Here is a 25,742-nt window from a genome sequence, read left to right as displayed (position 1 = left end):
TCGTCGACCTCAAGGTGGTTTGTCTTATGTTCATCTTCCTCTTCCTCCTCTTCATCATCTTCTCCTTCACCATCTACCTTTTCCTCGGCTTCTTCAGCTTCGTCATCTCCAGGGTCCACATCACCGCTATGATGCTTTTCCTCGTCGTCGGCTTCTTCGTCACCATTGCCGTCAGCATCAGAGTCGACCTCGTCCCAAAAGTTTCCGTCTTCAAAGTAGTAATCGGCCCAGTCACCGTAGATCTCAATCTCAAACTTCTGCTCCTGAGCTGACTCGACTTCTCTCATTGAACTCTTTGGCCGCGGCTCCGGCAGCCACGATTGAAACCTCGACACTGGCGCCCCGGTGTTGAGGATTGTCTCCTTGGACGACCGCCAGGAGTATTTCCGGGGCAAGGACTCCGGGCTCATTTGATGAACAATGTGATCCGACGGCGGAGGGGTGGTCGGGTCAGACACAGACCGCAGCCGGGGATCTGTGAACGGAGTTGCGGGACGGTCCTTCACCGGGGTCAAGAGCGGTGGAGAAGACGGGCTAGAGGGGCCGGCTGAGTCGTCGTCGACCATTGTTGGAGACGACACCTCTGCGGATGAGCGAAAGGTTCCCCGTGCAGGGCAAGGCGAGTCAACGTCTCTGGAGGAGAAGAGGGACTCGCTGTCGTCGGACCATCGAGAGGTTTGTGCTCGTGGAGTGTACTGACCCAGGCGAGATTGACTCCTGGAAAGGGTAGGTGGAGGAGATAGCGGTACCATGCGGACGGTCATCTTCGGCTCTGGCTCGACGTCCTCACCCTCTTCGACTTCATGTACATCGGCCTCTTCGTCATCGCTCACACTCGGCGAAGGCAAGTGTCCCGACCGCCTTGTCGCTGTTGTGGACTTCGTAGAGCTCCTCCCAACCTCAACCACTTTTGCCGGACCAGACGAATTCGTCCTGGCAAGTCTTGCCTCCTCAAGGTGCACGCTCTCGACCCTCACACTCCGTAGACGCCTGGTCTCCTCCACTTCATCCGGGTATGGCCACATCTTGAGGCCATGCTTGACCCCGCCTCTCTTGTGCTCCTCCTGCCTCTGCAATGACATGAGAAACTGCATGCACTGCTCATCATTTGGAATCGCTGTCCTGGAAACAGGCCTCTCTGGCCGGTCCGGTGTATGGATGATCTGGAATGAAGATTCATCCATGCTGTCCTGCCTCCTAGGAGAGCGTGGTGATGTTGAGCTGTCCGGGGATTTTGGAGACTTCGGTGATTTTGGTGACTGCATGAAGCTCTTGATTTTGAGGGTTTTCAGGTACGGCGACAGCTGCGCCGTCCAGTTCGATTTTCTTCCGTGCCTTGCGTGGTCCTTCATGTTGACTGTTTGCGGGATTGTCCAAGACGTGGAAGGCAGCGCCGACGGCGGGGCCGCGTGTTTAAAGTCCATGGCATCAAAGGCCTTCTCGCAGGGCTGCAGGGAAAGAGAGGACCAGGAGAGTGAAAGTTCAGCTGCGTATGCACCGTCGAGGGCAACTTCTTTGTAAAGTCTGGAGAGAAAAAGCCATCATGGTTCCGTCGAGTGCTGCAGACAAAGAATGCATGGCCGAATGGCTTCTCATTTCAGCCAAAGACATCTAGGAATGTGGCGACTCCAGCAGAGTTTACCACCCCATTCCTTTGTCCGGATGATGATCCCAGGCCTAACCCGACAATCCAAAAAAAAAAAAAAAATAACGCCAAACTATGAACCGGCCCCCGCGTGTAGTCTGATCTTATCGATGTTATCCCTCGCAGGATGTGAGACAATCTTCCCCGCCGTCATTACTATAGCCCAACTGTAACAGTCATATTATTACTCAGGACCAGGAGGACCGGAGGGAGCCCGTGGCACAGGACCTCGACATCCGAGAGGTACTGCACGCTCGCGACCTCATCCTGGCAGGTTCCCTCGGTGGGCACTGGTAGCGTCGAGAGTAACACAGCTGTATCCCTGCTGTTCTGCCGCATAAGCTCGTTGAGGATGACATGCTGTGCTCGGGATGGCAGGTCATTGAACGAAAGCGCGATGCCTTGTGTGGAGTACGGCGAGCCGTCGCCTTCGCCTTCTAGCCTGGAGTCTAACCTGTAGCGCTCCACGAGCTCCGCCATGTTCATATGGGCGTCTCCATGCTCGGAGGATGCGGCGGAATCTTTGCGAGATCTCGGTTCCGCAAACGCAGTAGGAGGATCAAACTCTTCAGCCGTCGTCACCCTCATTTCAGGCACAGGGCGGCTGGAGAACCGGCCCGTGGAGGATTGCCTCGAAAATGCGGGCCTTTCCGCTCGCGGCGTCTCTTCTTCCGTTGTGTCCGCAAACATAATCGTTGGCCCGGACGTGCCCTCGACATCAATTCGCGTCTCGGGCACCGGTCGGCTCGAGAATCGCACGGCGGAGGATTGCCTGGACAGTGTTGGTCTGGCCGGGGTTGCCGTACCAGAAACGCTCACCGGCGGCAATTCAGGGTACGGATTGCCGCTTGACACCCGGAATCCACCCAGCGATCGAGCAGTCACGTTGCGATCCAAACCGGGTCGTTCAAGCGGAGTTGGAGGGGCCGACACGTTGTCACCGGCCGTGTGGCTTGGACCTGATTGACCTTCGACCCGAGCTTGTGCAACCATGGTGCCATAGGTCGAGCTTGGTACGGCACTTTTGCTGGACTTGCTGTTACCTCGCCTATGTTTGGATGGAGTGGTGAGGAGGTCATCGCTCTGGCTTCGTCCACGCCCCTTGCCAAGCAGTAAGGGTCTTGTTGGCGTCTCCGTATCATCTGCTTCATCCTCACTGTACTCGCTCCCTCCACGTTCGAACTCAGAGTCAGAGTCCAGGCAAGAGGGCTGCTGTTCCTGCTCGCTGAGCTCGCCGTCCGAGTTGGAATCATCCTCAAAGACCTCATCTCCCAGGTGAGACGTGTGAATTCCAACGCTGACGCCAAGCCGGGAAAGCTTCGCTACCGTAGGTCTTTTCGGTATTTCGCCGAAATGTACCATACTAGGCCGACGCCCACTTTCGATGTCCTCTAGTGGAATATGCGGATTGAACACGCCAGGACGCCCTGCTGTCGACTCGATGATATTCGCGAAAGATGTTAGTTCGTCGGTCGAGTCGAAATTCGGGGCACGTCCTCGCAGCCTCTGCAAATCGTCCCACCATTCCTCATCCCTGAGGACGTCGTGAACTAGAATCTGAGACTCAAGATCGCTAGATTGGCCATTGATGATGAGTTCGTAGGTGTTCAGCTGACCAGATGCCAGCCAGAATACCTTGACCTCAGCCTCAATTCTCAGCTTCTCCAGGAGAGCCTTGACTCGTGCTCTCTCTTCTTCCACTTCGCTCTCATATTCGACAAATACCATGATGCGGACATCATACACTTTGTTCCAAGTAGGCACGCTGTGAAGGATATAACCGAGTTGGAGGATCAAGGTGTCTGCGACGTGTTAGCCTATTTACCAGAGATGAGGGCAATTGTCGTACATGTATCAAAGTTGGTGGTCAAAACGCTTTTCCCGTCCGACACAACCTCTGCGGACATTTGAATAGGCCAGAGATCAAGATATCTCTTCGTATTGCCCTTGTCCTTGCGCGGTGTCTCTAGCCTTTCGAAACCCTTTCCGATAGCGACATTGAGCTTATATCTCAAGGCAAGGTCTTCCAGCATTGTCATATAGCTGGTAACACTCAGCATGGATTCGGTTTTGATCACGTCCGTCGGAAGATGACCCTCTAATAGTCGCGCCGAGGTATCCCCACGTCTCCTTCGTACTGGCCTCTCTGCGGGTCGTGGTCTTGGTCGTGTATCCTCGACGGTCGAGCTTGGAGCTTTCGGCACTGCTACCGACGGACGGGAGCTTCTGAGTTCATCCATGTTGTAGAAACCCATGACTGCAATGTTAGGACGCATGCCTCCTAGCCCGGCTGACAAGATCAAGTTTCGGATGCCCCAATTGAGCGTCGGAGACATGGTCAACTGTACGAACGCCTTGATCCGCGAGAACTCCGAGATGTACTTCGTCCACGCTGCCTGCTGTAGTCTTGCTTCGTGGACACCACTGCTGAAGTCATCTGTGACAATGACGTGACCAAGGATATACAACCCCCCTTTCTTCAAAGAGTTGCAGAACTGGATGAGCCTGGTTTGACTTCTGGGGTTGTTGATGAGCAGGATGATTTGCGGACGCCAAAATTTGATATGCTCCGGTCGTAGGCGTAGAAGATACTTCCTGACCTGGTGATAAATCAGGTTTTGCGATACGTCTCCCCATCTCTTCGGTGGACTGAGGTAGTGGATCAGCGAGAAGAGGAAAACAAGAAGACATATGGCAGTGGCAGCGTAAGTCTGGTCGATGAAGAACATGGCTGCCGCAGACATTATAGTACCAGCAAACGCTGCCTGCCAGCTGAAGAACTTGAAGGCGGGCCTGAAGTTAGGTGCTGATCCAATGCGGAGCAAGAAGCAAGCTAGATTCATGACGAGAAAGGTCATCTGCTGTGCATTAGCTATGGACCAGTGAGAGGCGGGGTGTAGCACTCGCCTGATAACCCATAGAAATAAGAGTCGCAATCTGGTTGAGGTTGGCGAGCATGGAAACCTGAGCAAGACCGTACGTCAAGAGAATCGCGTAGATCGGTTCATCGGCCTTCTTCGTCCCTTGGCTAAACGGTATTAAACCCGGTAACAGCTTATCCCTCGCCAAAGCCTGCATCAGCTTCGCCGCACCTACAAGTCCCATGACAGCGGAGAAGAAGGTGACGGCGCACTCTCCTGCAAGAATCAAGGGCATCGACAGGCTGGTAACAGAGATGATGTTGGTGTTGTTAAGAAACGAGTTATGCGTCGTGGTGGCAGCCATGGAAAAAACTACGACCAAATACGCAATGAACGTAGTCATCATTGCCCAGAGTGTTCCTTTGGGAATGTCTTTGCTGGGATTTTGCAGATCTCCAGACATTGAAGCTCCCGCAAAGATCCCGGAAGTCGCTGGGAACAGAATGGCAAAGAGCTCCCGGAACGTCTCGAGGCCATTATAGGAGTCGCTCTTTGTGTGAGGGGCAAAATTGTCCACCAATGTCTCGAGGCTGAACCCAGTGAACCGGACTCCCAGATCGTCATCTCTGAAAGGAGCCTTGAACATGGCAGATATCGGGATGCTTATGATGGCAAGAGACAGAATGACTAGAAGTGCATTGCTGGCCTTAGCAAAAATGCCACTTCCAGCCAGGCCCAGCGCAGCACACAGCAGAAGTGCCAGTGTCTGGAGCAAGTATGTTGCCCAAAAACCTTGGGGGAACAAATCTCCCGCGTTCAATTTGATGCAGTCAATTAGACCAACGACATTGAGGGCGGTGTTGAAGACTTGGGCAAGATAGAACAACACGCCAATGGAACCGCCGAACTCGGGACCAAGAGACCTCGAGATCACGTAGTAGGCACCTCCACCCTTCACCTCGCCATTTGAAGCTATCGCAGAGAGGGACAGTGTTGTCAGAAAGTCCACCATATAGGCGGTGACCAGCAATCCTACGGATGGTGTTAGTCTGCGCTAATGTAAATGAGGGCGCCCGTGCTGGTGCCGACGAACCAAGCATGCCCAAAAGCCCTACTTGGCCAAGGATCCATCCAAATCTCAGAAACATCAGGATGCTGAAAATGTTGAGACAGACGGGGATGTAGACGCCGGAAACTACGCCCAGCTTGGGGCTCTTGCTGGCTTGCTCCATGCTGGAGAGGCTCGGTCGTCTGTCACCTCCCATGGCGGAGGATACTGGTTGAAAAGGAGAGGTGAGTGCGTTTGGTCGGTGGGATACATGAACCGAAGCTGGGCTCGAAAAGGAGAACGCGAACGCCACCTCCGCACTTTCTCTTTCTCCACGCCCAAACGGGGTTGGGGAGCAAGACGTTTCGATGAATGCGAGATCGATGAAGACGGAGATTCGATCGAAAGTAGTAGCACGCGGCAGGCAGGCGGATGTGGTCTTGTTATAGTTATAAGTCCCCGCCCATAAGTCACGCCAACAACATTGTGCTGCTGCCCAGTGTCCTGTCCTCGCTCAGAGCGTCCACAAAGTGCAGTGTGGTTGAGCGATGGCTGGCGACGGTCTGGATATTACGACCAGTAATAGAATTCCCTAGCAAAGACCGGCGGGCCGCACAGGCATCCAACTGGCCCGGCGCATGTCTCGCGTACTGCTTGTCGTCTCGTTTTCAGGGTTCACCGTTCTGCGTGCAAGGGATATCTGGGTCGATCCAATGCAAGCCTCTCCAATACCCCGCGTGCCGATTGGGAATTGCGATTGTGCTCCAATCCCTCCGGCCTGTCGCGCCCTGCTGTTGGAGATCCACACACACTCCCAAGACGAATGGCATGCAGCCGGTGCAGAACACGCAGAAGATGAGCCCGAAAGTGGGAGACAAACGACGTCATCTGGCAGCGGAGTCCAGATCGGGCCGGAAAAGCATCGCTTTACGGCGGTGTGGTGGTGGGGGGAACAGCGTGCTTGCGGCGCTTGAGGGACGAACTGACACCAGAATCGAGATGCGAGGTGTCCGAATTCGCTGTGGCCGTCCAATATCAGGTAAAGTGCTTCAGGGTTGCGAGCTGCGTGATGGTGTGGTGAGGCGTGTTTCCGCCGGTTTGTCCGAAGATGCTGTGCCTCTTTCCGCAGCACCAGCGTTCCGTCAAATAAACCACCGCCCATGCCATGCCATGCCATGCCATGCCGTCCTGTCGTTCCCGCAAACCGCGCGTCTGCCTCCGTGCCTTGCTAGTCTCCGCGGCCGTCGTTCGTGTTGGCCTCCGTCGTCCGGCATCTGGCTCGACATTCCATCTGATGCTAGCATGACCGCCAGGTTGGTGCTCCAAAATAGCAATGGCGGCCTGTCGGTTGACTCACGCGCATGACAGCGGCAAACCGGAGAATTCAGTGAGATGGACCACTGTCACCACACAAGATGGGCGGCGTGTATCCGTAGTGTAGTGGCTTATCTGCATGGGTAGGTAAGGTAGGGCAGCGTGTGCATGGGGTTTGACCAGCTTTCAGTGTGGCCGTGTGTGCTTCTGCGGTAGTTCCCTGACTCGATGGGGTTTCAATGTCAGAGGTGAAGGGTGCACGGGGTGCCAAAAACCCAAAGTACCGCTACATCCGCCGCACAATTGCAAAGAGCCGCCGAAGCTGGGGATGCTGGGCCGTTGTCGCGGGGCTCGACAGTCTTGTCTTCAAGGTCACGACCATCATTCAGCAGCGCCCGGTCTCAGGGCCAGGAATGAACGAACCCCCACTCTGTTCTTCTTTCTCACTTTGGGTGGTGCTCGTGCAGCTCAGTTAATGGAGGCGGCGAGCCAATCATGGGGTCTCGCTTACTCAGTTGGCCAATTACCTAAGCCAAGGCAAGATAAGTCGGTCCCGATAGAGCAGATAAGGTCGCCTGGCAAAGCTGCACCTGATGTTTTTAGCAGCTGAGCAGCCCTGGTTTCCCAGTCCCGTCCTCGGCTTGCCCAAGAGGCATCAGAGACGCCGGTCCGCCACGAAGTTCACCTTTCCCATGAAAAGATTTCGTAAGGCTTTAACATGACCGGGGCGGAGGATGTCCGTCCGACTTCACACAAAACAAGACACATGTCCTCGACGACTACGGATACCGACCCAGTCAGCAACATGCTGAATCATGGGAGCCAAACCCGTCCGTCGCCTGAGTGATGGAGGCAGGTAAGGTATGTGTGTTGGTGGCTGGTGCTCTCTGTTGCGTTGCAGGTCCCGTCCCAGGCGACAAGATTGACGTACCGATACGACCCGGGTGCCTGCTCAGGTGCGGATAGCACAGGTTCAGTGCCCTCGTCTCGGTGGGAAAAACACCCCGAGAGAGACCTAGCCCCTGGCTTGCCCCCGGGTTTCGGCAAGACAACGAAGCACCTCCCACAGCACAGGGCACTTACGTGGGACAGAGCCGCTGACACCGCTATCATAGGCACCTGGCAAGTTAAGGTACAGCACTGGACCCCCGTATCCGACGCTATCGGCGCGACTGCGAGGCGTGAGCCACAACCTCCAGACCTGCCAGATTAGGTCACCCGACCCGCATGGGAAGCCGCGGGTCCTTATCACGGGTTCCTACCTAGCAGCAACAGCTTCGACCGCACATCCTCCTAGCCGTGCGCTTCAATTGATCTCGTCAGCTGTCTTACAACTGCGCCCAGGTAAACTCCTTCCCGTACTTCAACTGCTCCACCTCCTCGACCTCCTCTAGCTTCTGTACCTGCCTTCCCTCCGTCTCAACTTTCCTCTCCCATGACGCCTTGTTGCTAACTTTGTCTGTGTGTTGACCCAGATCCGAGTCTGCGACGGCCTTGCTTGGGTGCTACCGATATAGCCAATACCAGCATTCGATAACCCCCGAACGGCCTCATCAAACAGCAAAATGGCGTCTCCTTCGAGAGACCCTTTCTCCATCCCAAGGGCCGACTCACCGTCCCGCCAGTATGGCGCTTCTCTTCCTCGAGCAGATGCCACCGCTCGTCTGGCGTCGCCCGTGCCTTCGGCTCAGTATGGCACTCCCCAAACAAATCGCATCCCCGGCCAGGCCAACAGAGGAGGCGAGAACGGTGACACGGGTAGCCTCACCCCGTTGGCTGGAGCTGCCGGTTCGAGCGTCCAAGGTCCTGGCGTCTCAGCTCTCGCTGCAGCGCTTTCCAACTCTCTAGGAACCTCTCCTCCAAGACACGGCACACCACCAGTACGCTCTGGTACTCCTCCTCCCAGACCTCTCTCTCCTGCCGCTGCTGGTGCCCAGCTATCAAGCACTCCCATGACGAACTACGGCTCGTTTGACTCCCGCTCGCGAGGTGCCGCCACTGGTGCCTACGAAGACCCCGAGGTCGTCAAGAGGCACCTGGTTCAACCCTCGGACGCCCCGTCAGAGGAGTCGAGCATGCGAGATGGCGTCAAAGGCAAGCAGACAGCGGATGACAACGAGACTGGACTGAACGAGGACGAATTCTCGAGTTTGCAGCTGCAAGGCGGAGATGTAACGCGAGGCATTTACAAGTGGACCGAAGATGCGGAAGCTCGAGGCAAGGTGCAGCGCAGCAAGAGCTTTAGCGTCTCCAGGCCAGACCCCGAGACGGACATTCTTGACATTAATGCTATAAAGGTTCCGGGTGGTTTCCGCCGCAACTATCTGCGCCGGGCGGCCAGAAGTCCCTCCACGATTCGAGACGGCGGCGAGCGCGGCGAGCCCAGCAATGGCGGTGCTCAGCCTCGTTTACTCACTTCGAGCTTCCTCGAGTTCCTTACTATCTACGGTCACTTTGCTGGCGAGGAGCTTGAGGAAGATGACGAGGCTCTGAAGCCAGGCGAATACTTTTCCTCCGGTGGAGAGGACGATCTCTACGACAGTGACGAAGGCAGCGATGACGATCGGGAACCGATGGAAGACAGTGCGCTTCTGACGCCGTCGCGCCATAAGAGGAGAAGAAGGCAGCGTGGAGGCAGTGGCAAGAATAGCCCGATGAGCGCCGCGCTGCTCTTGCTGAAGTCCTTCGTGGGAACTGGTGTGCTCTTCTTGCCAAGAGCCTACCTGAACGGTGGCATGCACTTCAGCAACCTCGTGTTGCTAGGTGTTGCTGCGCTGAGCTACTACTGTTTCGTTCTGCTGGTTACTACCCGTCTCAAGGTAGAAGGTTCTTTCGGTGACTTGGGAGGCATTCTGTACGGCAAGTGGATGAGGGGTATCATCCTCTTTTCCATTGTCATCAGTCAGATTGGATTTGTGGCCGCATACATGGTTTTCACGTCAGAAAATCTACAAGCCTTCCTCTTGGCAGTCTCTGACTGTAAGACCAACGTCGGCGTCAAGTGGTTGATCCTGCTGCAGGTGCTCGTGTTCCTGCCCTTCTCGCTGCTTCGAGACATCGAAAAGCTGAGTTTCACTGCCTTGATTGCGGACGCATTCATCCTACTTGGCCTGGCCTATCTTCTGTACTACGACATCTTCACCCTGAGCACGAAGGGACTGGCGGACATCATCATGTTCAACCGCAACGACTGGACTTTGTTCATCGGCACCGCCATTTTCACATTCGAAGGAATCGGTCTTATCATCCCCATTCAGGAGTCGATGAAGAACCCCAGCAAGTTCCCTCGCGTCATGTTCGCGGTCATGATCATCATTTCTGTTCTCTTCATCGGTATGGGTGCAATTTCCTACGCCGCGTACGGATCCAAGACGGAGACGGTCGTTCTCCTGAACTTGCCCCAGGACAGCAAGCTCGTCAACAGTGTTCAATTCCTGTACTCTGTTGCCATCATGCTGTCCATCCCCTTGCAGCTGTTCCCTGCCATCAAGATCACCGAGAACGCTCTTTTCACCAAGAGCGGCAAGTACAACCCGTACATCAAGTGGCAGAAGAACCTGTACCGTTTCTTCTTTGTCTTCCTGTGCGCTTTCATTGCGTGGGGTGGTGCGGATGACTTGGACAAATTTGTTGCTCTTGTTGGCAACTTTGCTTGTATCCCGCTTGTTTACATCTACCCAGTAAGTCTTGACCCCAGTCATCGTTCATGTGATTCCAATCTAACTCTGTACAGCCTTTGCTGCACTACAAGGCAGTTGCTAGAAATAGATGGTGGAAGATTTCCGACATCTGTCTCTGCATCTTCGGTGTCGTGGCCATGGCTTATACTACCGCTATCACCGTTTACAGCTGGGCCAACGGCGATTCCGACCCTGGCAATCCCGGATACTGCGACAGAAGGTAGATCGACCACGAGAGGGTTGTGGAGATTAGGCGGTTAGAAGATGGATATGCTACCGCATTTTTTTATCATGAACTGCTGTCTCAAAAGCGTTGGGTAGTCATTGCATGGTTTCCAGCGGGTTCGTTTAGGAGAGCTTAGGCAGCATTTGGTTGGTTGGTATTGAGTATGGACTCCGTAAATAGACTGTTCCGAGATCAGAGGGCTCGTCGCCATGTTCATAGTTATGTATCTGTACGCCTTAGCAGAGTTAAGAATCGAGCAAACGTTTTCTATTGTCTGAAATTTAGGTGCTTCGTTAGACTCTTCACATTGGAAGGTTCATGTTTGGTTGTTCATCTGAGCTGGCACACCGCCACATATTTGCCTGTGGCGCAGTCATTATCAGCGGTCCACTTTTTGCTTCTGGGAGGCAGGCACTCAAGACGGCAGCAGCCGCGGCCAACCGTAGGTGATCACTTCCTTCCAGCAGCATCTCATCCATCCAGGTCGATTTCAAAGAACATCATCCTTGTGAACAAGTCGAGTAAGATTCGAATATTCCCACATCACGAATCAGAATCTGACCCAATCCACAGACTCGTTAAGGTCCTCCAACTTCGAGTTTTTCTGACCGCCACACGCCTCGGCTCGAGTCTTGCCTGCCCAAATCCAGCACTACCGTCTTTGAAACTAGCATCTCGCCAAGATGAACGCCCCCGATCGGTGAGTGATGAGTTGGACGTCTTTCGATGTCGTTTGGTGTTGTTAAAGGCTTTTGAATGTTGAATCGAGGTCCGAGGGCTGCTGGATTATCACATTGCGATGTCTTTATGAGCTTACTGTGCTCATACTCAATGGCTTTCCCGCGTTCTCTGATGTGGCTGATGCAACGCTCTTTTCACCTTGTTCTTTTCCGACGCACATGCCTACAAGCATCCGCCCCGATTCCACGGCCACCATTTCCATGCTAGGCCACCATCTTGTCATTGAGCTCGAATGATACTGAGCTGGCCATCAATCCGCCCCTTCATCTCAATATGCCTCTCATTTTGTAAGTGATAAAGGATACGAAAAGCTAATAACGCGACAGTTTCGAGCTCTTCCTCCTTGCCGATGGCGAGAAGAAGATCGAGGAAAAGGTCTTCTCCGGTATGCGGCTATTCACTGCTTCCTTTGCTTTTACTCGGGCTCACAATCCTCAGGAATGTCCAACACCTCCGACTTCATCCTGAAGAAGGAAGACCACACTCTCGGAAACCTCCTCTCTGAGCACCTCAAGCAGCACAAGAACGTCCTCATGGCCGGCTACAAGAGTAAGCCTCTACTCCTGCTACCGCCGTCTTGGGAGCACCCATGCTAATCTCGCCGCCAGTCTCTCATCCTAACGTGCCCGAGCTCTTTATCCGCGTCCAAACAGACGGCTCGATCCCCCCCAAGGAGGCGCTAGTTCAAGTCATCAAACGTCTCATGCAGGACTTTTCACACCTCAGTCGCGAATTCACACGAGAGTTCGAGCTGCGTCGTATGGTCGAGGCTGGACGGTCTGCAGCGCAGGGGCAGTAAGGCAACTTTTGTGTGAAAATAGCATTACATCTTCTCTGGGCGTTCTCGGGCGGACTTGGTCATAAAGAATGGAAATTGGGGGCTCTGATACCACACGTGTGCTGGTTTTAGTTTTCGCCAAGGACAGGCTCTCGATACGAGAAAAAGTTTGGTCATTGCGAATTACGTCGTTAACTACGCGAGATTCCCTCTCGTGAAGTTCGTTTGGTGTATGCCTACGGTGTCATTCCTTCAGTTTTGACATGCAGCCCTTAACTCCGTCAAGTCAACCAAAGTCATGACTTTCCCTGCTCGGTCCTTGCGGCTGGTAGATCCGACACAGATTCTTGCCCAACCGTGACCATCGCTGCAGTCTTCCTGCACTTTTTCAAGAGCCGGGGGCTCGTATTCGTACTAATCCCTCCGTCGCTTTGCCTTTACGCTTTCACGGGACCCTCTCCACCAGGAATGAGCTGTGAATAGAGTCAGAAATGGCACATGTCCTAGAATAAGCAGATGAGAGCATACCATGCAGATGTTGTTGCCGTTCAGGAGAATCTTGGGTAGCTTAGTGTGGTTTCCGGAGTAGTCGCTGGCATGGGGTTAGCATGGTCCACCGCTCTTTTTGTTGAAATGGTTTACGAACAACTCAGTGACATCTTCCAGAACCATGTCTAAAGACTCGTCAGTATCGCAGGTCAAAGTAGAGTCGGATGACAGTATTTACTTACTGACGTAGTCATCGAAACCGAGCAGGGTACCACTGAATTCTGTCATGTTCGTGAGCATCCTGTGAGGCGAGGGACGTCAGAGACTCCGTACCCTTGTCTCCCTTCATAACCACCCAGATTCTTGATCCGACACACTTGTCGATGAGTTCTGCCCGCATCAGCTTCCGGCTGTCGTAGTTTTGGACCCGTCGAACCCACCAAGAGGGAGGAGTTGAGACGCCATTTTTACGCCCTGTGGTTACCCGTGGTGATGACCTCGTGATGATATAGCTCGTTCAATAAGTTGCCCAGGTTTGGCAGGGATTATGGCCGTGTAATGGGTTGATATTCGTCTAGATATTGGGGTTCTTGTCAACCGCCGGATCGTCGAAGCTTGAGATGATCGTGGTGACCCGGAGGCGTGTGCTGCAAAGCTTGGGCGTGAGCCTATCCGCATCATGTGACTTTGTGTTTGACCGCGAGTGTGACTAAGCCGGGCCACGCGAGAAGCTCCAGCGGCCATTCAGCGTCGGGCGTGAATCAGAAGATAATTGAACCCCTCCATCACCCACCACAACGCGTCTGCCTGCGGACCCGGATTCCTGATTAGCCGCGCCATGCCCGTTGGCAACCATGGCGCATCACCGTTGTTCCGGATGCGTTGTCCGGCAGGATTGAGAAGTATATCTAGACCATCTGGCCATAGGTTTCATTCTTTTACAACGTCTCTCCGGTCGCAGAATGGTTCTGTCGCGTATGTCAACCCCACAGCACCACGCAAGACCGGCACACTGACACTAGCTGCAGCCGCCCAAACTCGATCATGTATCCTTCGTCGTACGGCCGGCTTTGGCACCCCGGCCATGGCATCAACTTCACGCCAGCAAGACCGGAAGAAGAAGCGCATCCGCGAGTCGACATGCTTCGCTCCTTGCACACGACCTCCGCAAACTCTTCGCAAAGCGCCGCGGCGGAAAGCAATGAGAGCGAGTACATTCTCTCCGAAGACAGCAGCGAGTCAATAACATCCGGCGACGATGATGTGCCATTTTCAACGGCGCCCGAGTTCCAGCCTGAGTCTGATGCGGCTTCCACTACACTATCCGACAGCACCGACGATCCCGAAGGCCGCGTTCTGACAAATTTGAAGTTTAAAATACCCGAAGATGCATTCGTCAAGGCTCAGAAAGCACCCGAAGGCTCGCCGGAGTCGTTCTACACTTACACGCTCTATCGGGGGCCCTCCGACGAGGAGGGTGAGAAGAAGGTGAAGGTGCACTACTGCAAGAGCAAGCACACGATGGAGCGAGTTTGCCAGTACTTCTTGGAGGACAAGGTTCTTGGCTTCGACCTTGAGTGGTATCCAAGGGCGACCAGGAAATCAGGCCCGAGGCAGAATGTGTCTTTGATCCAGCTTGCCAACGAAAGTCGGATCGCCTTGTTTCACGTTGCATTGTTTCCAGCCCAGGACGACCTCGTATCGCCAACCTTTATCAAGATCATGGGAGACCCTAGTGTAGCGAAGACAGGCGTGGCTATCAAAGGAGATTGTACTCGGCTAAACACGCATCTGGGAGTTCCTACCAGGGGTATTTTCGAGCTCAGCCACCTCCACAAGCTCGTGAAGTACTCCAAAGAGGGCCAGTACGACCTCATCAACAAGAGGCTGGTGCCGCTCGCCGTGCAGGTCAAAGAACACCTCGGCCTGCCAATGTTCAAGGGGCAAGACGTCCGTTCGAGCGACTGGTCCAGGGTTCTGAAGCCAGAGCAACTCGTTTGTAAGTTCCTACTCTGCGAATCGTAAAGCCAACTTTCTCACGTTCACTAGATTCGGCCACAGATGCGTATGCTGGCTTCCAGCTCTACCATGAACTGGAAAGGAAAAGGGTCAGCCTTGATCCGACGCCCCCGAGGCCACACTTCGCCGAGCTTGTTCTGCCCATCCGACTCGCAGATGGAGCAGCTGTCGCAGCCGACGATATCGATGGTGCTGAGAAGAAGACGGACGGGAGCGTATTCTTCCTAACTGAAGTCGAAGGTGAATCAATCGCCGAGAGCATCCAAAAGGCACCTGCAGTCACCCCGAAGCGGACACAGCAAAAGGATCCTCGAGTCGCCGCTGCGGAGGAACGTATGGCAAGCTATAAGGCCTCTTCAGGACCGTTCCGCGCCACGGGGCCCGCGGTGCGATCATACTTCATCTGGAGGGACAATGAGGACCTGGATCCAGAGGCCATCGCCAAGATTCTCCGCGAACCACCGCTCCAAACGATGACGGTGGTGACTTACATCTTGGAAGCCATCAAGCTGCAGACGCTGCCGTTCGACAAGAAGCGGCTGCGGGAGGAGTGCTTGTCTAGACTGTCCACCGACTCTGGGAGGGGCAGATACAAGTCCTTGGTGCAGGAGGCGAGCGAACCCGATGCGTAGACAGCATCATTGACCCGACGCTGGGTCAAGGCTCGCGTCAGTGTAAATATATTCGTGCCCTGGAGACGGATGAAGATATGACGACGCTCATGAGCATTGGATGGAGACCAATAGAGATACCCACATCAGTAAAAGAATGCATTACGCTTAGAAGTTTCATGCTATATATGTCTGAACAGGACCAAGACGGTGACACGTTATAAAAAGACCAATCCCGTCCAAGGAGCGGCATCATGCGTGCCTCTCTGACCAGATAAAGGCAGTGAAGTAGTTTGCCATGCAACGGCGAAAGAAAGAACTAGTGTCTTGGTCATGCCAAACAGCCAATGTCGGGACGTTATTTTGAACTGGGAGAAGCAGTCGTGACAGCAAAAACGTGACGGTCTCTCGGCGAGGGTTTGATTGACAGTGTAGAGCCAATCCATTAGCCTTGGACTACATACCAACCGCCACCAACGCATTGTGGTTGAATCACAGATGACGGCGAGGATGGCGAATGATGTTTATGTCTGGTTGGCAGCCTCAACACCTCACGGCTGATCGCCGGAGAAGCAAGAGCAGAACGACTGCTAGGACTGGAAATCTCGGGCTACGAGAGCTTATCGTCGATATCGCTCCTTTGGAGAGTATTCCACAGATTCGCAACAGGACGAAGCCACCAATATATATCTACCTAGTCTGAATTCATACCATTCTTTCTCGCTCTTTGAGAGCATTGTATCATTGCAACGAGAACATTCACTGCTGACGACTTGCTGTGACCCTTGGGCACACAGAATTACATTGTGTGTTGGTGAGTTTTCTCGCATAACGGTCATTTCATAAATATACATATATAGTCTCTGGTTTTTTTATCTGACTTTCCACCCAGAGCGCTTGCTGACCAACCTGGTCTGGACGGATACCAAAGGCATTGTCTGATAGGCTGGCTTCCAAGCTTTCCAGGTGGCGTAAATGAAGATATCTTCAGGTTGCAGAATGTAATATGAATGATGATACAGAAAACTGGAAATTGTTTGTGGTGCAAAAAAAATGCGTCGCTCTGGGTCACGTTGATGCTAATTGCTACGATACCATAGCGTGCGCGATCATAATCATGACAGGTTCATCCTGGAATACTGAGGTAGTCCAACTGGGACGAAAATTCTCTCCATCCTCTGTGCTTATCGTCCTTTAAATTTGTATGGTAAGTATTCTTTGATGCATACATTACTTCCCCATACGACTGTATACTCGTCTTCCCCGTCACTTCAGACTCACTTGCGCTATTTTGGTTCCTGCCACCAGTCATGCTATCTTATTTCGTTGTAAATTATGCACACACTGTAAAGCGAGTTTGGTCCCAATATGACGCCATGAATTGTGATTATGACGCGTTTTATGACGCTTTTGAGACCCTATTTAGATCTTACGCTGACACCTCATGAGAAAAGAGGCAAGTGAAGCGTGGTAGCATCTTTTCAAATAGTAGCGCGAGAAAGATCGGTCCCCTAAAGGCCTCCAAGACTACTCATCCGGAGGAGAGCCCGTTGTCGCAGATCGTCCTTCGAATCCTCGTTGTCTCTGTAGCTGGGCTTTGCTGTTTGGGTATTGCAACGTGAATAGTGAACCACTAAATCAACGTAGATAGGGATCTTGTTTGCAAGAATGTCCAGATTCAAGCTACCAGCATCGCCAGCGTGTATGTTCCACACACAAACAAGTCCTAAAGTCCAAAGCGACGATGATTCTGGGGGGACGACTGGTTTATTGCAAGTAAATCCTTTAAGTAGTTAACGGCCCATGATACGCATTGCAATCACATATACATATACATAGCCTTAGTGGGCGGTTGTATTAAACCCATTACTCAGAACACCGACTCATACGCATTAGGTGACTTCCCACGATGAAGGCGTTTGGGGGGAGTACTCTGAGTACTCTGAGAGAATGCTGAAGTAAATGATCCAAGATTCAGGATATTTAAGAGCGAGAACAAATCGCTTGAAGATATGCCGACAAAGCAAGCAATTAGAAGATGTGAATATATATGTTTAGGTATCTCCAAAGCAGACTGACAACAGGCCAAGTGGTATTTCTTCGGTTCTGCAGGAATGCAATATCCAATGTGACCTAGTCATGATAGCGTTTATATATTCTTCCGTCATCTCTGTTAAGCTCCGAAGTATTCAGTGAGGGGTTCGCGTCAACCCGGCATCTCATCTGCACATGGTAGTATGAAACAGCATACGGTCGACACGAGTTTAACAAATCGCTTATGAGGCAGTTCGGAAAACTTCGGGACAGCAAATCTCTGTTTGTCCTTTAGAACGGGATCAGGCCTTAAAATATACTCAATCCTTATATACGGGGTCTTGTCACAGAGTTCTAGGTTCCTGAGGTGAGATCGAAGTTGAAGCAACGTCAGTCGCGATGAACGGCACAATCCAAGGAGCTGTTTGGCCTAAAGCTTCAATAAGCTTGTCGTCAGACTTGGTCTCTCTAGGAACGGTAGCATCGTGTTCATTGGTCCTCTCGGACTGTGATTATAAGCAACCATTCTGGAGGCTTGGCCGCTCGAGACTGAATGTCAGCACTGCTCGTGGCTCGCGAGTAGAAGACTTTGTGCTTCCAAGGGGAACTGGCCACCTTAAACGCGACCGCCCTGTTGTGTTGGCAACTCCTGACAGCCAATCATTTCATCAACATCTCCCAAACGCGGGGTATTCGCTCCCGTAGAGAAGTCTCGGGAGATTTTGACTGTCATAATTGACGCTCTCATTATGACGGAGATGTGGCTGAGCTGCGAGCCTTTGGCCAGATTATATCACGCCTGTGTAACTTGTTAGACGGCAAAGTCATTGTCGTGCAAGAGATCACCAGTCTCCAAAAGATTAATTCTGGTACCACAGGTAGATCACGAGTGCCACAGCGGCCTGTCTAATCTTGATATCAAAGACTGTCAAGATCATAATATGAAGATTATGCCAGGATCATCTATCAGCCACGGCTTATCGCGTCGTGATGACGCGACCTTTTGGTCTCGTGATGGATATGAATGAACCACATCGAATGAAGCCCATGTCGATGAGATGCATATTGTGAAGCAAGCTATTGCGACTAAGTCACACAGAGTGAATGTGACTGGTCAGAGCTCTGTACGTGGTGGCGACGTGAGGCGAGGATCGGCGGTGACCGACATTGTCTAGGTTGCCTCAAATCCACATTTGCTGAAAATCACTTTGGCTTGGATGCTGACTTACTGCAGCGCCACAGAGGCCACGGGGCGACCTCACCTGCAGCTGGCATCTAAGGCTGCCGGCAGTCTAATCGGCTCAGACGGGCACACTGGCTTCTGGATGCACTCCGGAGACGGTGGACGGGCCTCCGGGTATCCCATGAACCACGGCCACCACCCCGGATCCGTCACACCTTGCGAACCTTGTGGGTTAAACGACCTCCATCATCGTCGCATAATGTGACGTCTTCCCGCACGAGGTGTCGTTCGTTCTTTTCTTCTGAAGATGTCTCGGTGAGGCTGACTGTATCGACCGTCTCAAAGACGCCGTATCAAGCTGAAGGAAGCCGGGCCCGCTTGGTCTTGATGCCAGGTCCGAGGGTTTCCTGCCTGGCCGCTCGGCCGGCAGACGAAGCGCGGGGCGTTCTGTTCCACGCACAATTGACAGACTTCTCTGCAAGCAGAGTTTTTCTCGGTTTGATAGGCCAATCCGGCCCGCCGTACGCCATCGTCTGTGCGGGAAAGAATGCAAGATTCCACGGCTTGGCCGGGAAGATATCGAAACCTCGGGGACGTTCGAAAGAGGGAACCGCCAACCCGAGACCTGGGGCAGCTGAGTCTAAGGCTTGCTCTGCTTGCCCTAGATCCATGCCAAGCTGAAGCGCGGTGGGGCCGTTGCTGGACTGGAATACGGTCCTGATCTATACGAAGTCCCGAGAAGCTTCTCTGCAAGTCGAATCAGCTTTACCGTCAAATCGCAGCTCATCAGGTAAGCGCTCATGTCCAGGTCAAAAGGATGGGTTTTTAGGAAGCTGAAGTCACAGTGAGACTGAGAATGGACAGGCGCCATGTGGGGTGCAAGTGACGCTCAAGCCACACTCAATTTTCACTGCACCACCGCTGGCTTCAGGCCAAAGAATTGAGATGAGCCGCTTTCGATGTGACGTTGCTGAAATTGTCTGAGGAATCATGATAGCAATAGACATCGAGCTAGCGTCTTTTCGATGCTAATCGTTATCGGATTCGCATCCTGTCTGCGCCAACGGAACGGCAGCACCTGCGCCCAGCGCACCCCTCAAACCCAAACTCACTGAGAGTCTCACAACGCCGTCTCAAACATCAACACCAAAAACCTCACGATCAACAGCAAAAGATAACGCCCGAACAGCGTCGTGTTGGTGTGACAAGAGAGGGATTCGAACCCTCGCCTATTTCTAGACTAGCACCTGAAGCTAGCGCCTTAGACCGCTCGGCCATCTTGCCGTGGATTGAAGGAAACACATCGTGTGGATCCTCAACTGGTGGTTGGTGAGAGAGGCGGCGAAGGTGGGCCAAATACGGACCAGTTTTCGCACGCCGAATCGACGTCGCCTATCGTGCGGTGGGGTTCTTGCAAGAGTCAGGTTGTGTGATATTGGGGGCGGAAAGCTTGAACGACAGCTGGAGGAACCACCGCCGCTCATTAGTAAACCTGCTTCAGAAGGTTCACTTCCAATGCTGCCCCAACAACCCCTCTCGTTGGAACATGAAGATTGGATGACACGGATGACACTTCAGAATGGAAGGCGCCAAGTCCGGCGGTCCTGGACGATAACGGGGACCAGGGCGCCTTTACGACATTACGGAGGTACCCGTATTATGGGCTCTAGCCGTTGCACTTCTAAGTTCCGCCAAATCATGGGGTAGAAACTCCAACAGCAACAGCTGAGAGAGAGAGCGCGAGAACACACCAGAATCGGAGGGCTCAAGCGCTAAGCTGGAAACGGCGTGGAACGTGGCAGCGTGACCCATGCTACAACCGCCCAGGAAGGTGTGTTGGTGGTGGTGGGAAGGACGAACGATGACCGACTCAAGCGGAAAAGGCAAGCGTCCAGTCCATGTTAGCTGAACACGCCGGGAGCGGAAGAGACAAGAAGAAGCAAAAGAGAATCAAGAAACCGCTAGCCAGTCAAACGGCGAAGAACGGCTGCCACACGAAACTGCCGCCGGCTTTTTTGTCTCCCATCGCAAAGCGCGCTAGCGCAGCCCTCCTTCACCATTGCATTTGGTCCCCCTCTCAGACGAAGAGCTGCTAGACGACGGGACGTCGATCGAGATAGCGCTTGTGTTGCTGCTTCTGTGGCTGCTGGTCGCCGTGCGCAACGTCTGGGTGACGTCCACTTTGTCCGCCGGTGCTTGCAGATTGCTAGCGCCCTGCGGCTTTTGCAGCTCTGGTTGTGCAGGATACAGGATACCTCACACCTTCGGATGGGAGTGCGCGGGCGAGGTGAGGCGGAGCAGGGTTTCTGCAGCTTAAGTTTGGACGTCGGAGGAATGCTACGACAGACGTGAGGGGAGGCAGAAAAAAAAAAAAGAGAGAGAAGCAGTTTGGGGCGGCGCGGCACTATCTCTGGAGCCCTGCATGTTTCAACATGACATGGGGCAAGGTAATTAGGAACGAAGAGAAGCAGAGAAGAATCTCAGGGACCCCATCTTCCAATGTTGTTTCGGGCCGGGGTTGGTTTGCTTAATGAGGATGCGGAATGTTTCTCCCCTCGAGAGCAGGTCTGAAGACACGACCTAGATCGCCGGCTTCTACCGCACCTGTTGGTTCGTCATGTTCTTGGACGATCTGGTGCTTGTCCGAGACCAGTCTAGAGGATGCTCGGGGCTTGGACTGAGACGGATGACGACGGGCGACGCAGATGTCTTTGGCAGGCGCGGCAGCAGCTTTGATGATGGGAGACTCGAGATACGTAGCACGCCGTGGAGCACATGAACCGTTATTTGCGGTAATCAGAGCTGGAGATGAGGGGAGTTGATGCAACCCAGGGGCTGGTGGAGGCGGCGTGAGCTTGTTGAAATGAAGGTGCGAGATGGTTGAAAGATGCAAGGCCCAGCTCCCTTAATTGCGGTTTATGCTTCCCTTGTCGTTGGATTGTTTGTCGACGCGGCCCAGACCGCATGCGATCCTGGTGACCTGATCCTTTTTCGGAGTCAGAATCCGTGCTGGGCTGCCCAGAGAGAGCGAGGTGAGGTGGGAGAATCTGGCTAAGATCTTCGATGAGAAGAAGAGGGACCCTCTCCTCCTGACTAGCACCTAGTACTATGCAGTAGGATCCATCAGATGTTGCGGGCCAGAAAAGCAACGGTGAGGTTCCTGTGGCGCATTAGGCGGCTACATGTCCCGCTGCGCGAGGTCGGCCTGGAGTTTGCCACGAACCATGCGTATCCCCTTAGCAGCGCCGGCTAATGGGCTCCTAGTCAGGGGTCTCGCTCACACTGAGGTGGATTGGATTTGCACAGGCACGGCGCCGTTCCTGAGCCGCGACACCACCTTCGAGTCGTCCACGGGTCTCCTCTGGCTGCTGGTTGGCGGTTGGCTGTCTGAGTCTCGCCGTCTTCTCGGCGCGTCTTCTTGCGCGGGCATTCCTGTTGGACGGGGGGGCCTGGCTGTCCCCTGTCCCCTATCCTCTGTGCCTACCCATTACACCATGCTGTGAATGTCCCGCGGTCCCCGGCAGTTATGCGGGAATGTAACTCTGCGTAGAGATCAGTATGATGAGATACATGGCAATCGCGCGAGTGGCCTCCCAGAAGGCGGTACTATGTAAATTGAAAGCCCAATCCCATCGGCCGTCCGGTTCCCCCTTCCCGCGAGCATTTGAGCTCAGGGCGGAACAGCTGCGACTTTTCTGCCCTGGCCAATGGATTTTGCAGCATGGAAGAGCGGCACCCACTTGAAATGCGAATCTCCGAGTCCCTCTTCTGCCAATTTACCAGATCGCCTCGCTGAGGTGCTGATGAAGCTCGCCTCCTCTGCTGCAGTCCCCTATCAGATTGCCCCTTGCCATCGTCGTGCCGCTGTTGCAGTGATACCTACCTGCTGGACCAAGGTGCCGTTCCTAGGTAGGTATTTGCAATAAGGAGGAGGTGTGCTGCAGGACGCTAGCGGGAGGTTTGATAACTTGATGGTGTATGCGTGTATGCAGCTATCTCTAAATCGGTCGTTGGTAGGTGCAGTACGGATACAGTACCAATGTATCTAGTTCTCTGGGAGATCCAAGGCAGATGCAGGAGCTATTATCTATAGTCTATCTCGACATTGTTGTTAAACACCACACGGGTTCTTTTCATCCTCGTCTTCTCTTCCTCCCTCATCCACCCCTCCCTCCGTCATTGCCTCAACTCATTCCACTCGCTGTGGCCGCATACCCGAATCACTCGCTCTCGACACCGAACTCACCGACCGACACTCGCTTGCCTCTACGTCGTCGCCCACTTGAGCCAGCGCATTGTTTGCCTCGCCCCTCGCTGTTTACGTCGTTGCTTCAGGCCAGGCTTGCTTTTGTAATCTCTGCTTGGCAAGGAAAGCACTGCACGCTTGTTTTATCTTTTATTCTTCTTCCTCATTGCACCGAGAAAGGAGAAACCAGGGGACCCCTTCTCTCCTAAACGGTTCTGAAAGGTCCACTACCTACGGTACAGCAGGCGGCCACACACCCCTCTCTCGCTCGTTCCCAGCACACACTCACCCTCCACTCCCACTAACACCGGGGCCCCTTCTTTCCCCTGGAGTGCCACAAAGTCAGCTACCCGCCAGACCACCCACCTCCTCAGTCCTCACCCACAGCCCACAGTCCACACACACGCACACCCTGGGCCGTCCTGTCCTGTCTCTCACAGTCTCCGTCCCTGCCTCTTTTTTCCTGCCGGCTGCCAGGTATTTTGCAAGGTAGCTTCCCACGCTACTGCGCCGTGCTGCACCCCCTTCCCTTTTTTTTTTTTTTTTTTTTACACTTGGAAGAAGTCGGACTGGACTTGCACTGTGGGAAAGCGCGACTTCACTACGCCATCGTTCCCAACTCTAAAAATTCCACGCCCCGTCAGACATAAACACTCATTACAACCCTTCGCGGCCCGCCCCTGACTTGACCGCGCTGCGTCCAAAATCCATCTTGGCGACCAGATTCACCCTCAACTCTCCCCGACAGTCTTTTGCCCTCGACAAGCTTCGGTGACAGGCGCGCCTTCTGCCCATTCACCTCATTGCGATCCGACGACCGTCATCCAGGACCCATTTTAGGGGGCCGCTGCAAGGACGCACTCAGACCGACGTCCTTCCTTTCCCGTTGACGAATCGGCCGCTACCCCCTAACTTCAACGCCAACGGCCAAAGGCGTAAATTCGACGACAGTTCAATTCTTTTTCCCTTTCCACAACAAGACAACCGCAACCGGCCGATCGCGTCTTTTCTTTCAATCCCGGATCAAGCTCATCTGTCTTGTCTACCTTCGGCCCGGGGCCTCATCGCCAATCATGGCGTCTTCGTACGTACAAATCCGTCGTCTTATTTGTCCAGTCCCATTTCAGGGACGCAAAAGGGGACCGAGACATTAACTTTGCGATTTGACAGTCTCGGTGCGGCTTTCCGCTCTCTCTGGCACGACCTTACCAGCTACGACCGACGTACGTCCCGATTCCCAATTAATCCTTTTCGTCTGCATTTCCACTGACGTTTTTGCAGACTCGACCGTTGACTCTCCCTACCGCACCGGTCGACACGTCCCTCTGAACCATCGCCAGAGCGGAATCCTCACCTCCGTCGCGACCGCCTCCGAATCCCGTGCCGATGTCTCCTCCCCCTACGGCGATGACAGCTACAACAGGCTCACCCGCGACAGCAGCTACCATGGCGGCCACATCCCTAATACCCCGACCAGCCCCAACCCGGCCGCGACGCCCTACTCTCCTGGCCTGAGATCCCAGTCGGCTCGCCGTTCAAGTCAGGCTGACGGCTTCGAGATGCAAAGCCCAGGCGATGTGCAGATGCAGTCTTTCCAGGACGGCGCACCCCCTCCCCCTCCCGTCTCCCACTCGTGGAAGAAGATTGATGCTTGGGCTGAGGAGCACTACCCTGAGCTCTTCGACCAGCTCTGCGAAGGCTGCACTGACAACGACCTCAACGAATTGGAGCACCAGCTGGACTGCTCCCTCCCCCTCGATGTGAGAGAATCGCTCATGATCCACGATGGCCAGGAGCGATTGGGTATGCCCACTGGTATCATCTTCGGCTCTATGCTGCTCGATTGTGAGGAAATGGTCCAGGAATGGGATCAGTGGCGCAAGGTCAACCAGGAGTTTCTCTCCGAGGCAGCGATCCGCAAGCCCGCCATGCCCTCCAAGGCTGCCCTTGGCAGCGAAAACGGCCAGCCCTCATCCTCCAGGACACCCGCCTCTCCTGCCGCCTCCAACAACCCTTCTTGGCGTCAGGACCTCATCGCCCGTCAGGATTGTGTTCCTCCCGGATCTGTGCAGCGATCGTACGCCCACCCCGCGTGGATTCCCCTTGTCCGTGACTGGGGCGGCAACAACCTCGCCGTGGATCTCGCACCTGGCCCCAACGGCAGATGGGGACAGATTGTTCTTTTCGGCCGCGACTACGACACCAAGTACGTTATTGCTCGGTCTTGGGCCCACTTCCTCGCAACTGTTGCGGACGATCTGAGCAGCGGCAAGTGGTTCGTGGACGATGAGACCAACGAGCTTAAGTTGCGCGAGTTCAAGGATGCGCGCGTTGAGCCTCCCTACTTTGGTATCCTGCGTTGGCGCATGGACCAGAAGTACGGTCGCCGAGCAGCAAAGCGCAAGTCGGTCGTGCCTCCCAACAGAGCTGGCTCGCCTGCTGGATCTGGCGCCAACTCCCCGTACTCAAGCCCCACGAATACCGAACCGAACGGCGAACAGCGCGGACGATCGATGCAACGATTGGGCGGTGCTTCACCTGTCGCCAGCCCCATCCGACCCGGCTACGGCAAGTCTAGTCCTCTCGCACGAGTGGCTGAAGAGACCCCTCTGCCTGACCTACAGACCAACGGCCTCAAGCCCACGAAGCTTGTTGAAGTCGAGACCCCGAGACCGAGCGAGGACACACCTAAGGGTTCCCGTGTGTCGCTACTGTCGCACGTCGAGACGACCGAGGCGAAGGAGGGCAAGGAGAATGAGGACCCTGAGGCCAAGGTGAACGGCACCACCAACGAGAAGGCGAATGGCAAGGCCAACGGCAAGCAGCCCGAGGTTACGGAGGAGCCGATGAAGGAGATCGAGATATAG

The 25,742-nt window shown here is 54.1% G+C and overlaps 8 protein-coding genes across 8 annotated transcripts; 5 read left to right on the top strand and 3 right to left on the bottom strand.

Annotated features, from left to right (window-relative positions):
• Positions 1-1,801: 1,801 nt before the first annotated feature.
• Positions 1,802-4,488, bottom strand: CGCA056_v004671 (Vacuolar cation-chloride cotransporter 1; the record flags this gene model as incomplete). The annotated part of the gene is made up of 2 exons (XM_037319926.1): positions 1,802-3,447; positions 3,495-4,488. The coding sequence occupies 2 exons, from the start codon at positions 4,486-4,488 to the stop codon at positions 1,802-1,804; spliced, it is 2,640 nt and encodes an 879-aa protein (XP_037182134.1).
• A 25-nt stretch (positions 4,489-4,513) lies between these two features.
• CGCA056_v004670 (Vacuolar cation-chloride cotransporter 1) lies at positions 4,514-5,738 on the bottom strand (the record flags this gene model as incomplete). The annotated part of the gene is made up of 2 exons (XM_037319925.1): positions 4,514-5,538; positions 5,600-5,738. The coding sequence occupies 2 exons, from the start codon at positions 5,736-5,738 to the stop codon at positions 4,514-4,516; spliced, it is 1,164 nt and encodes a 387-aa protein (XP_037182133.1).
• Positions 5,739-6,887: 1,149 nt separating this feature from the next.
• Positions 6,888-7,344, top strand: CGCA056_v004669 (uncharacterized protein; the record flags this gene model as incomplete). Its single annotated transcript, XM_037319924.1, has 3 exons — positions 6,888-6,941; positions 6,991-7,020; positions 7,117-7,344. 3 exons carry the CDS (start codon positions 6,888-6,890, stop codon positions 7,342-7,344), a joined length of 312 nt encoding a protein of 103 aa, XP_037181123.1.
• A 1,089-nt stretch (positions 7,345-8,433) lies between these two features.
• avt3-0 (Vacuolar amino acid transporter 3) lies at positions 8,434-10,772 on the top strand (the record flags this gene model as incomplete). Its single annotated transcript, XM_037319923.1, has 2 exons — positions 8,434-10,548; positions 10,602-10,772. The coding sequence occupies 2 exons, from the start codon at positions 8,434-8,436 to the stop codon at positions 10,770-10,772; spliced, it is 2,286 nt and encodes a 761-aa protein (XP_037181124.1).
• A 685-nt stretch (positions 10,773-11,457) lies between these two features.
• Rpb11 (DNA-directed RNA polymerase II subunit RPB11) lies at positions 11,458-12,314 on the top strand (the record flags this gene model as incomplete). The annotated part of the gene is made up of 4 exons (XM_037319922.1): positions 11,458-11,474; positions 11,842-11,900; positions 11,954-12,064; positions 12,124-12,314. 4 exons carry the CDS (start codon positions 11,458-11,460, stop codon positions 12,312-12,314), a joined length of 378 nt encoding a protein of 125 aa, XP_037180550.1.
• Positions 12,315-12,730: 416 nt separating this feature from the next.
• LSM5 (U6 snRNA-associated Sm-like protein LSm5) lies at positions 12,731-13,247 on the bottom strand (the record flags this gene model as incomplete). Its single annotated transcript, XM_037319921.1, has 6 exons — positions 12,731-12,766; positions 12,822-12,885; positions 12,940-12,967; positions 13,025-13,063; positions 13,116-13,172; positions 13,223-13,247. The coding sequence occupies 6 exons, from the start codon at positions 13,245-13,247 to the stop codon at positions 12,731-12,733; spliced, it is 249 nt and encodes an 82-aa protein (XP_037180551.1).
• Positions 13,248-13,826: 579 nt separating this feature from the next.
• On the top strand, positions 13,827-15,433 carry WRN (Werner syndrome ATP-dependent helicase; the record flags this gene model as incomplete). Its single annotated transcript, XM_037319920.1, has 2 exons — positions 13,827-14,781; positions 14,832-15,433. 2 exons carry the CDS (start codon positions 13,827-13,829, stop codon positions 15,431-15,433), a joined length of 1,557 nt encoding a protein of 518 aa, XP_037181119.1.
• Positions 15,434-23,948: 8,515 nt separating this feature from the next.
• On the top strand, positions 23,949-25,742 carry cot-2 (Glucan synthesis regulatory protein; the record flags this gene model as incomplete). The annotated part of the gene is made up of 3 exons (XM_037319919.1): positions 23,949-23,959; positions 24,046-24,098; positions 24,157-25,742. The coding sequence occupies 3 exons, from the start codon at positions 23,949-23,951 to the stop codon at positions 25,740-25,742; spliced, it is 1,650 nt and encodes a 549-aa protein (XP_037181120.1).

The sequence above is a fragment of the Colletotrichum aenigma genome, assembly GCF_013390185.1.
Source record: "Colletotrichum aenigma strain Cg56 chromosome Unknown KSG_Cg56_contig03, whole genome shotgun sequence".
Taxonomy (NCBI): Eukaryota; Fungi; Ascomycota; class Sordariomycetes; order Glomerellales; family Glomerellaceae; genus Colletotrichum; species Colletotrichum aenigma.
Note: the sequence above shows the minus strand (reverse complement) of the source record. Positions and strands in the feature narration are given on the sequence as shown.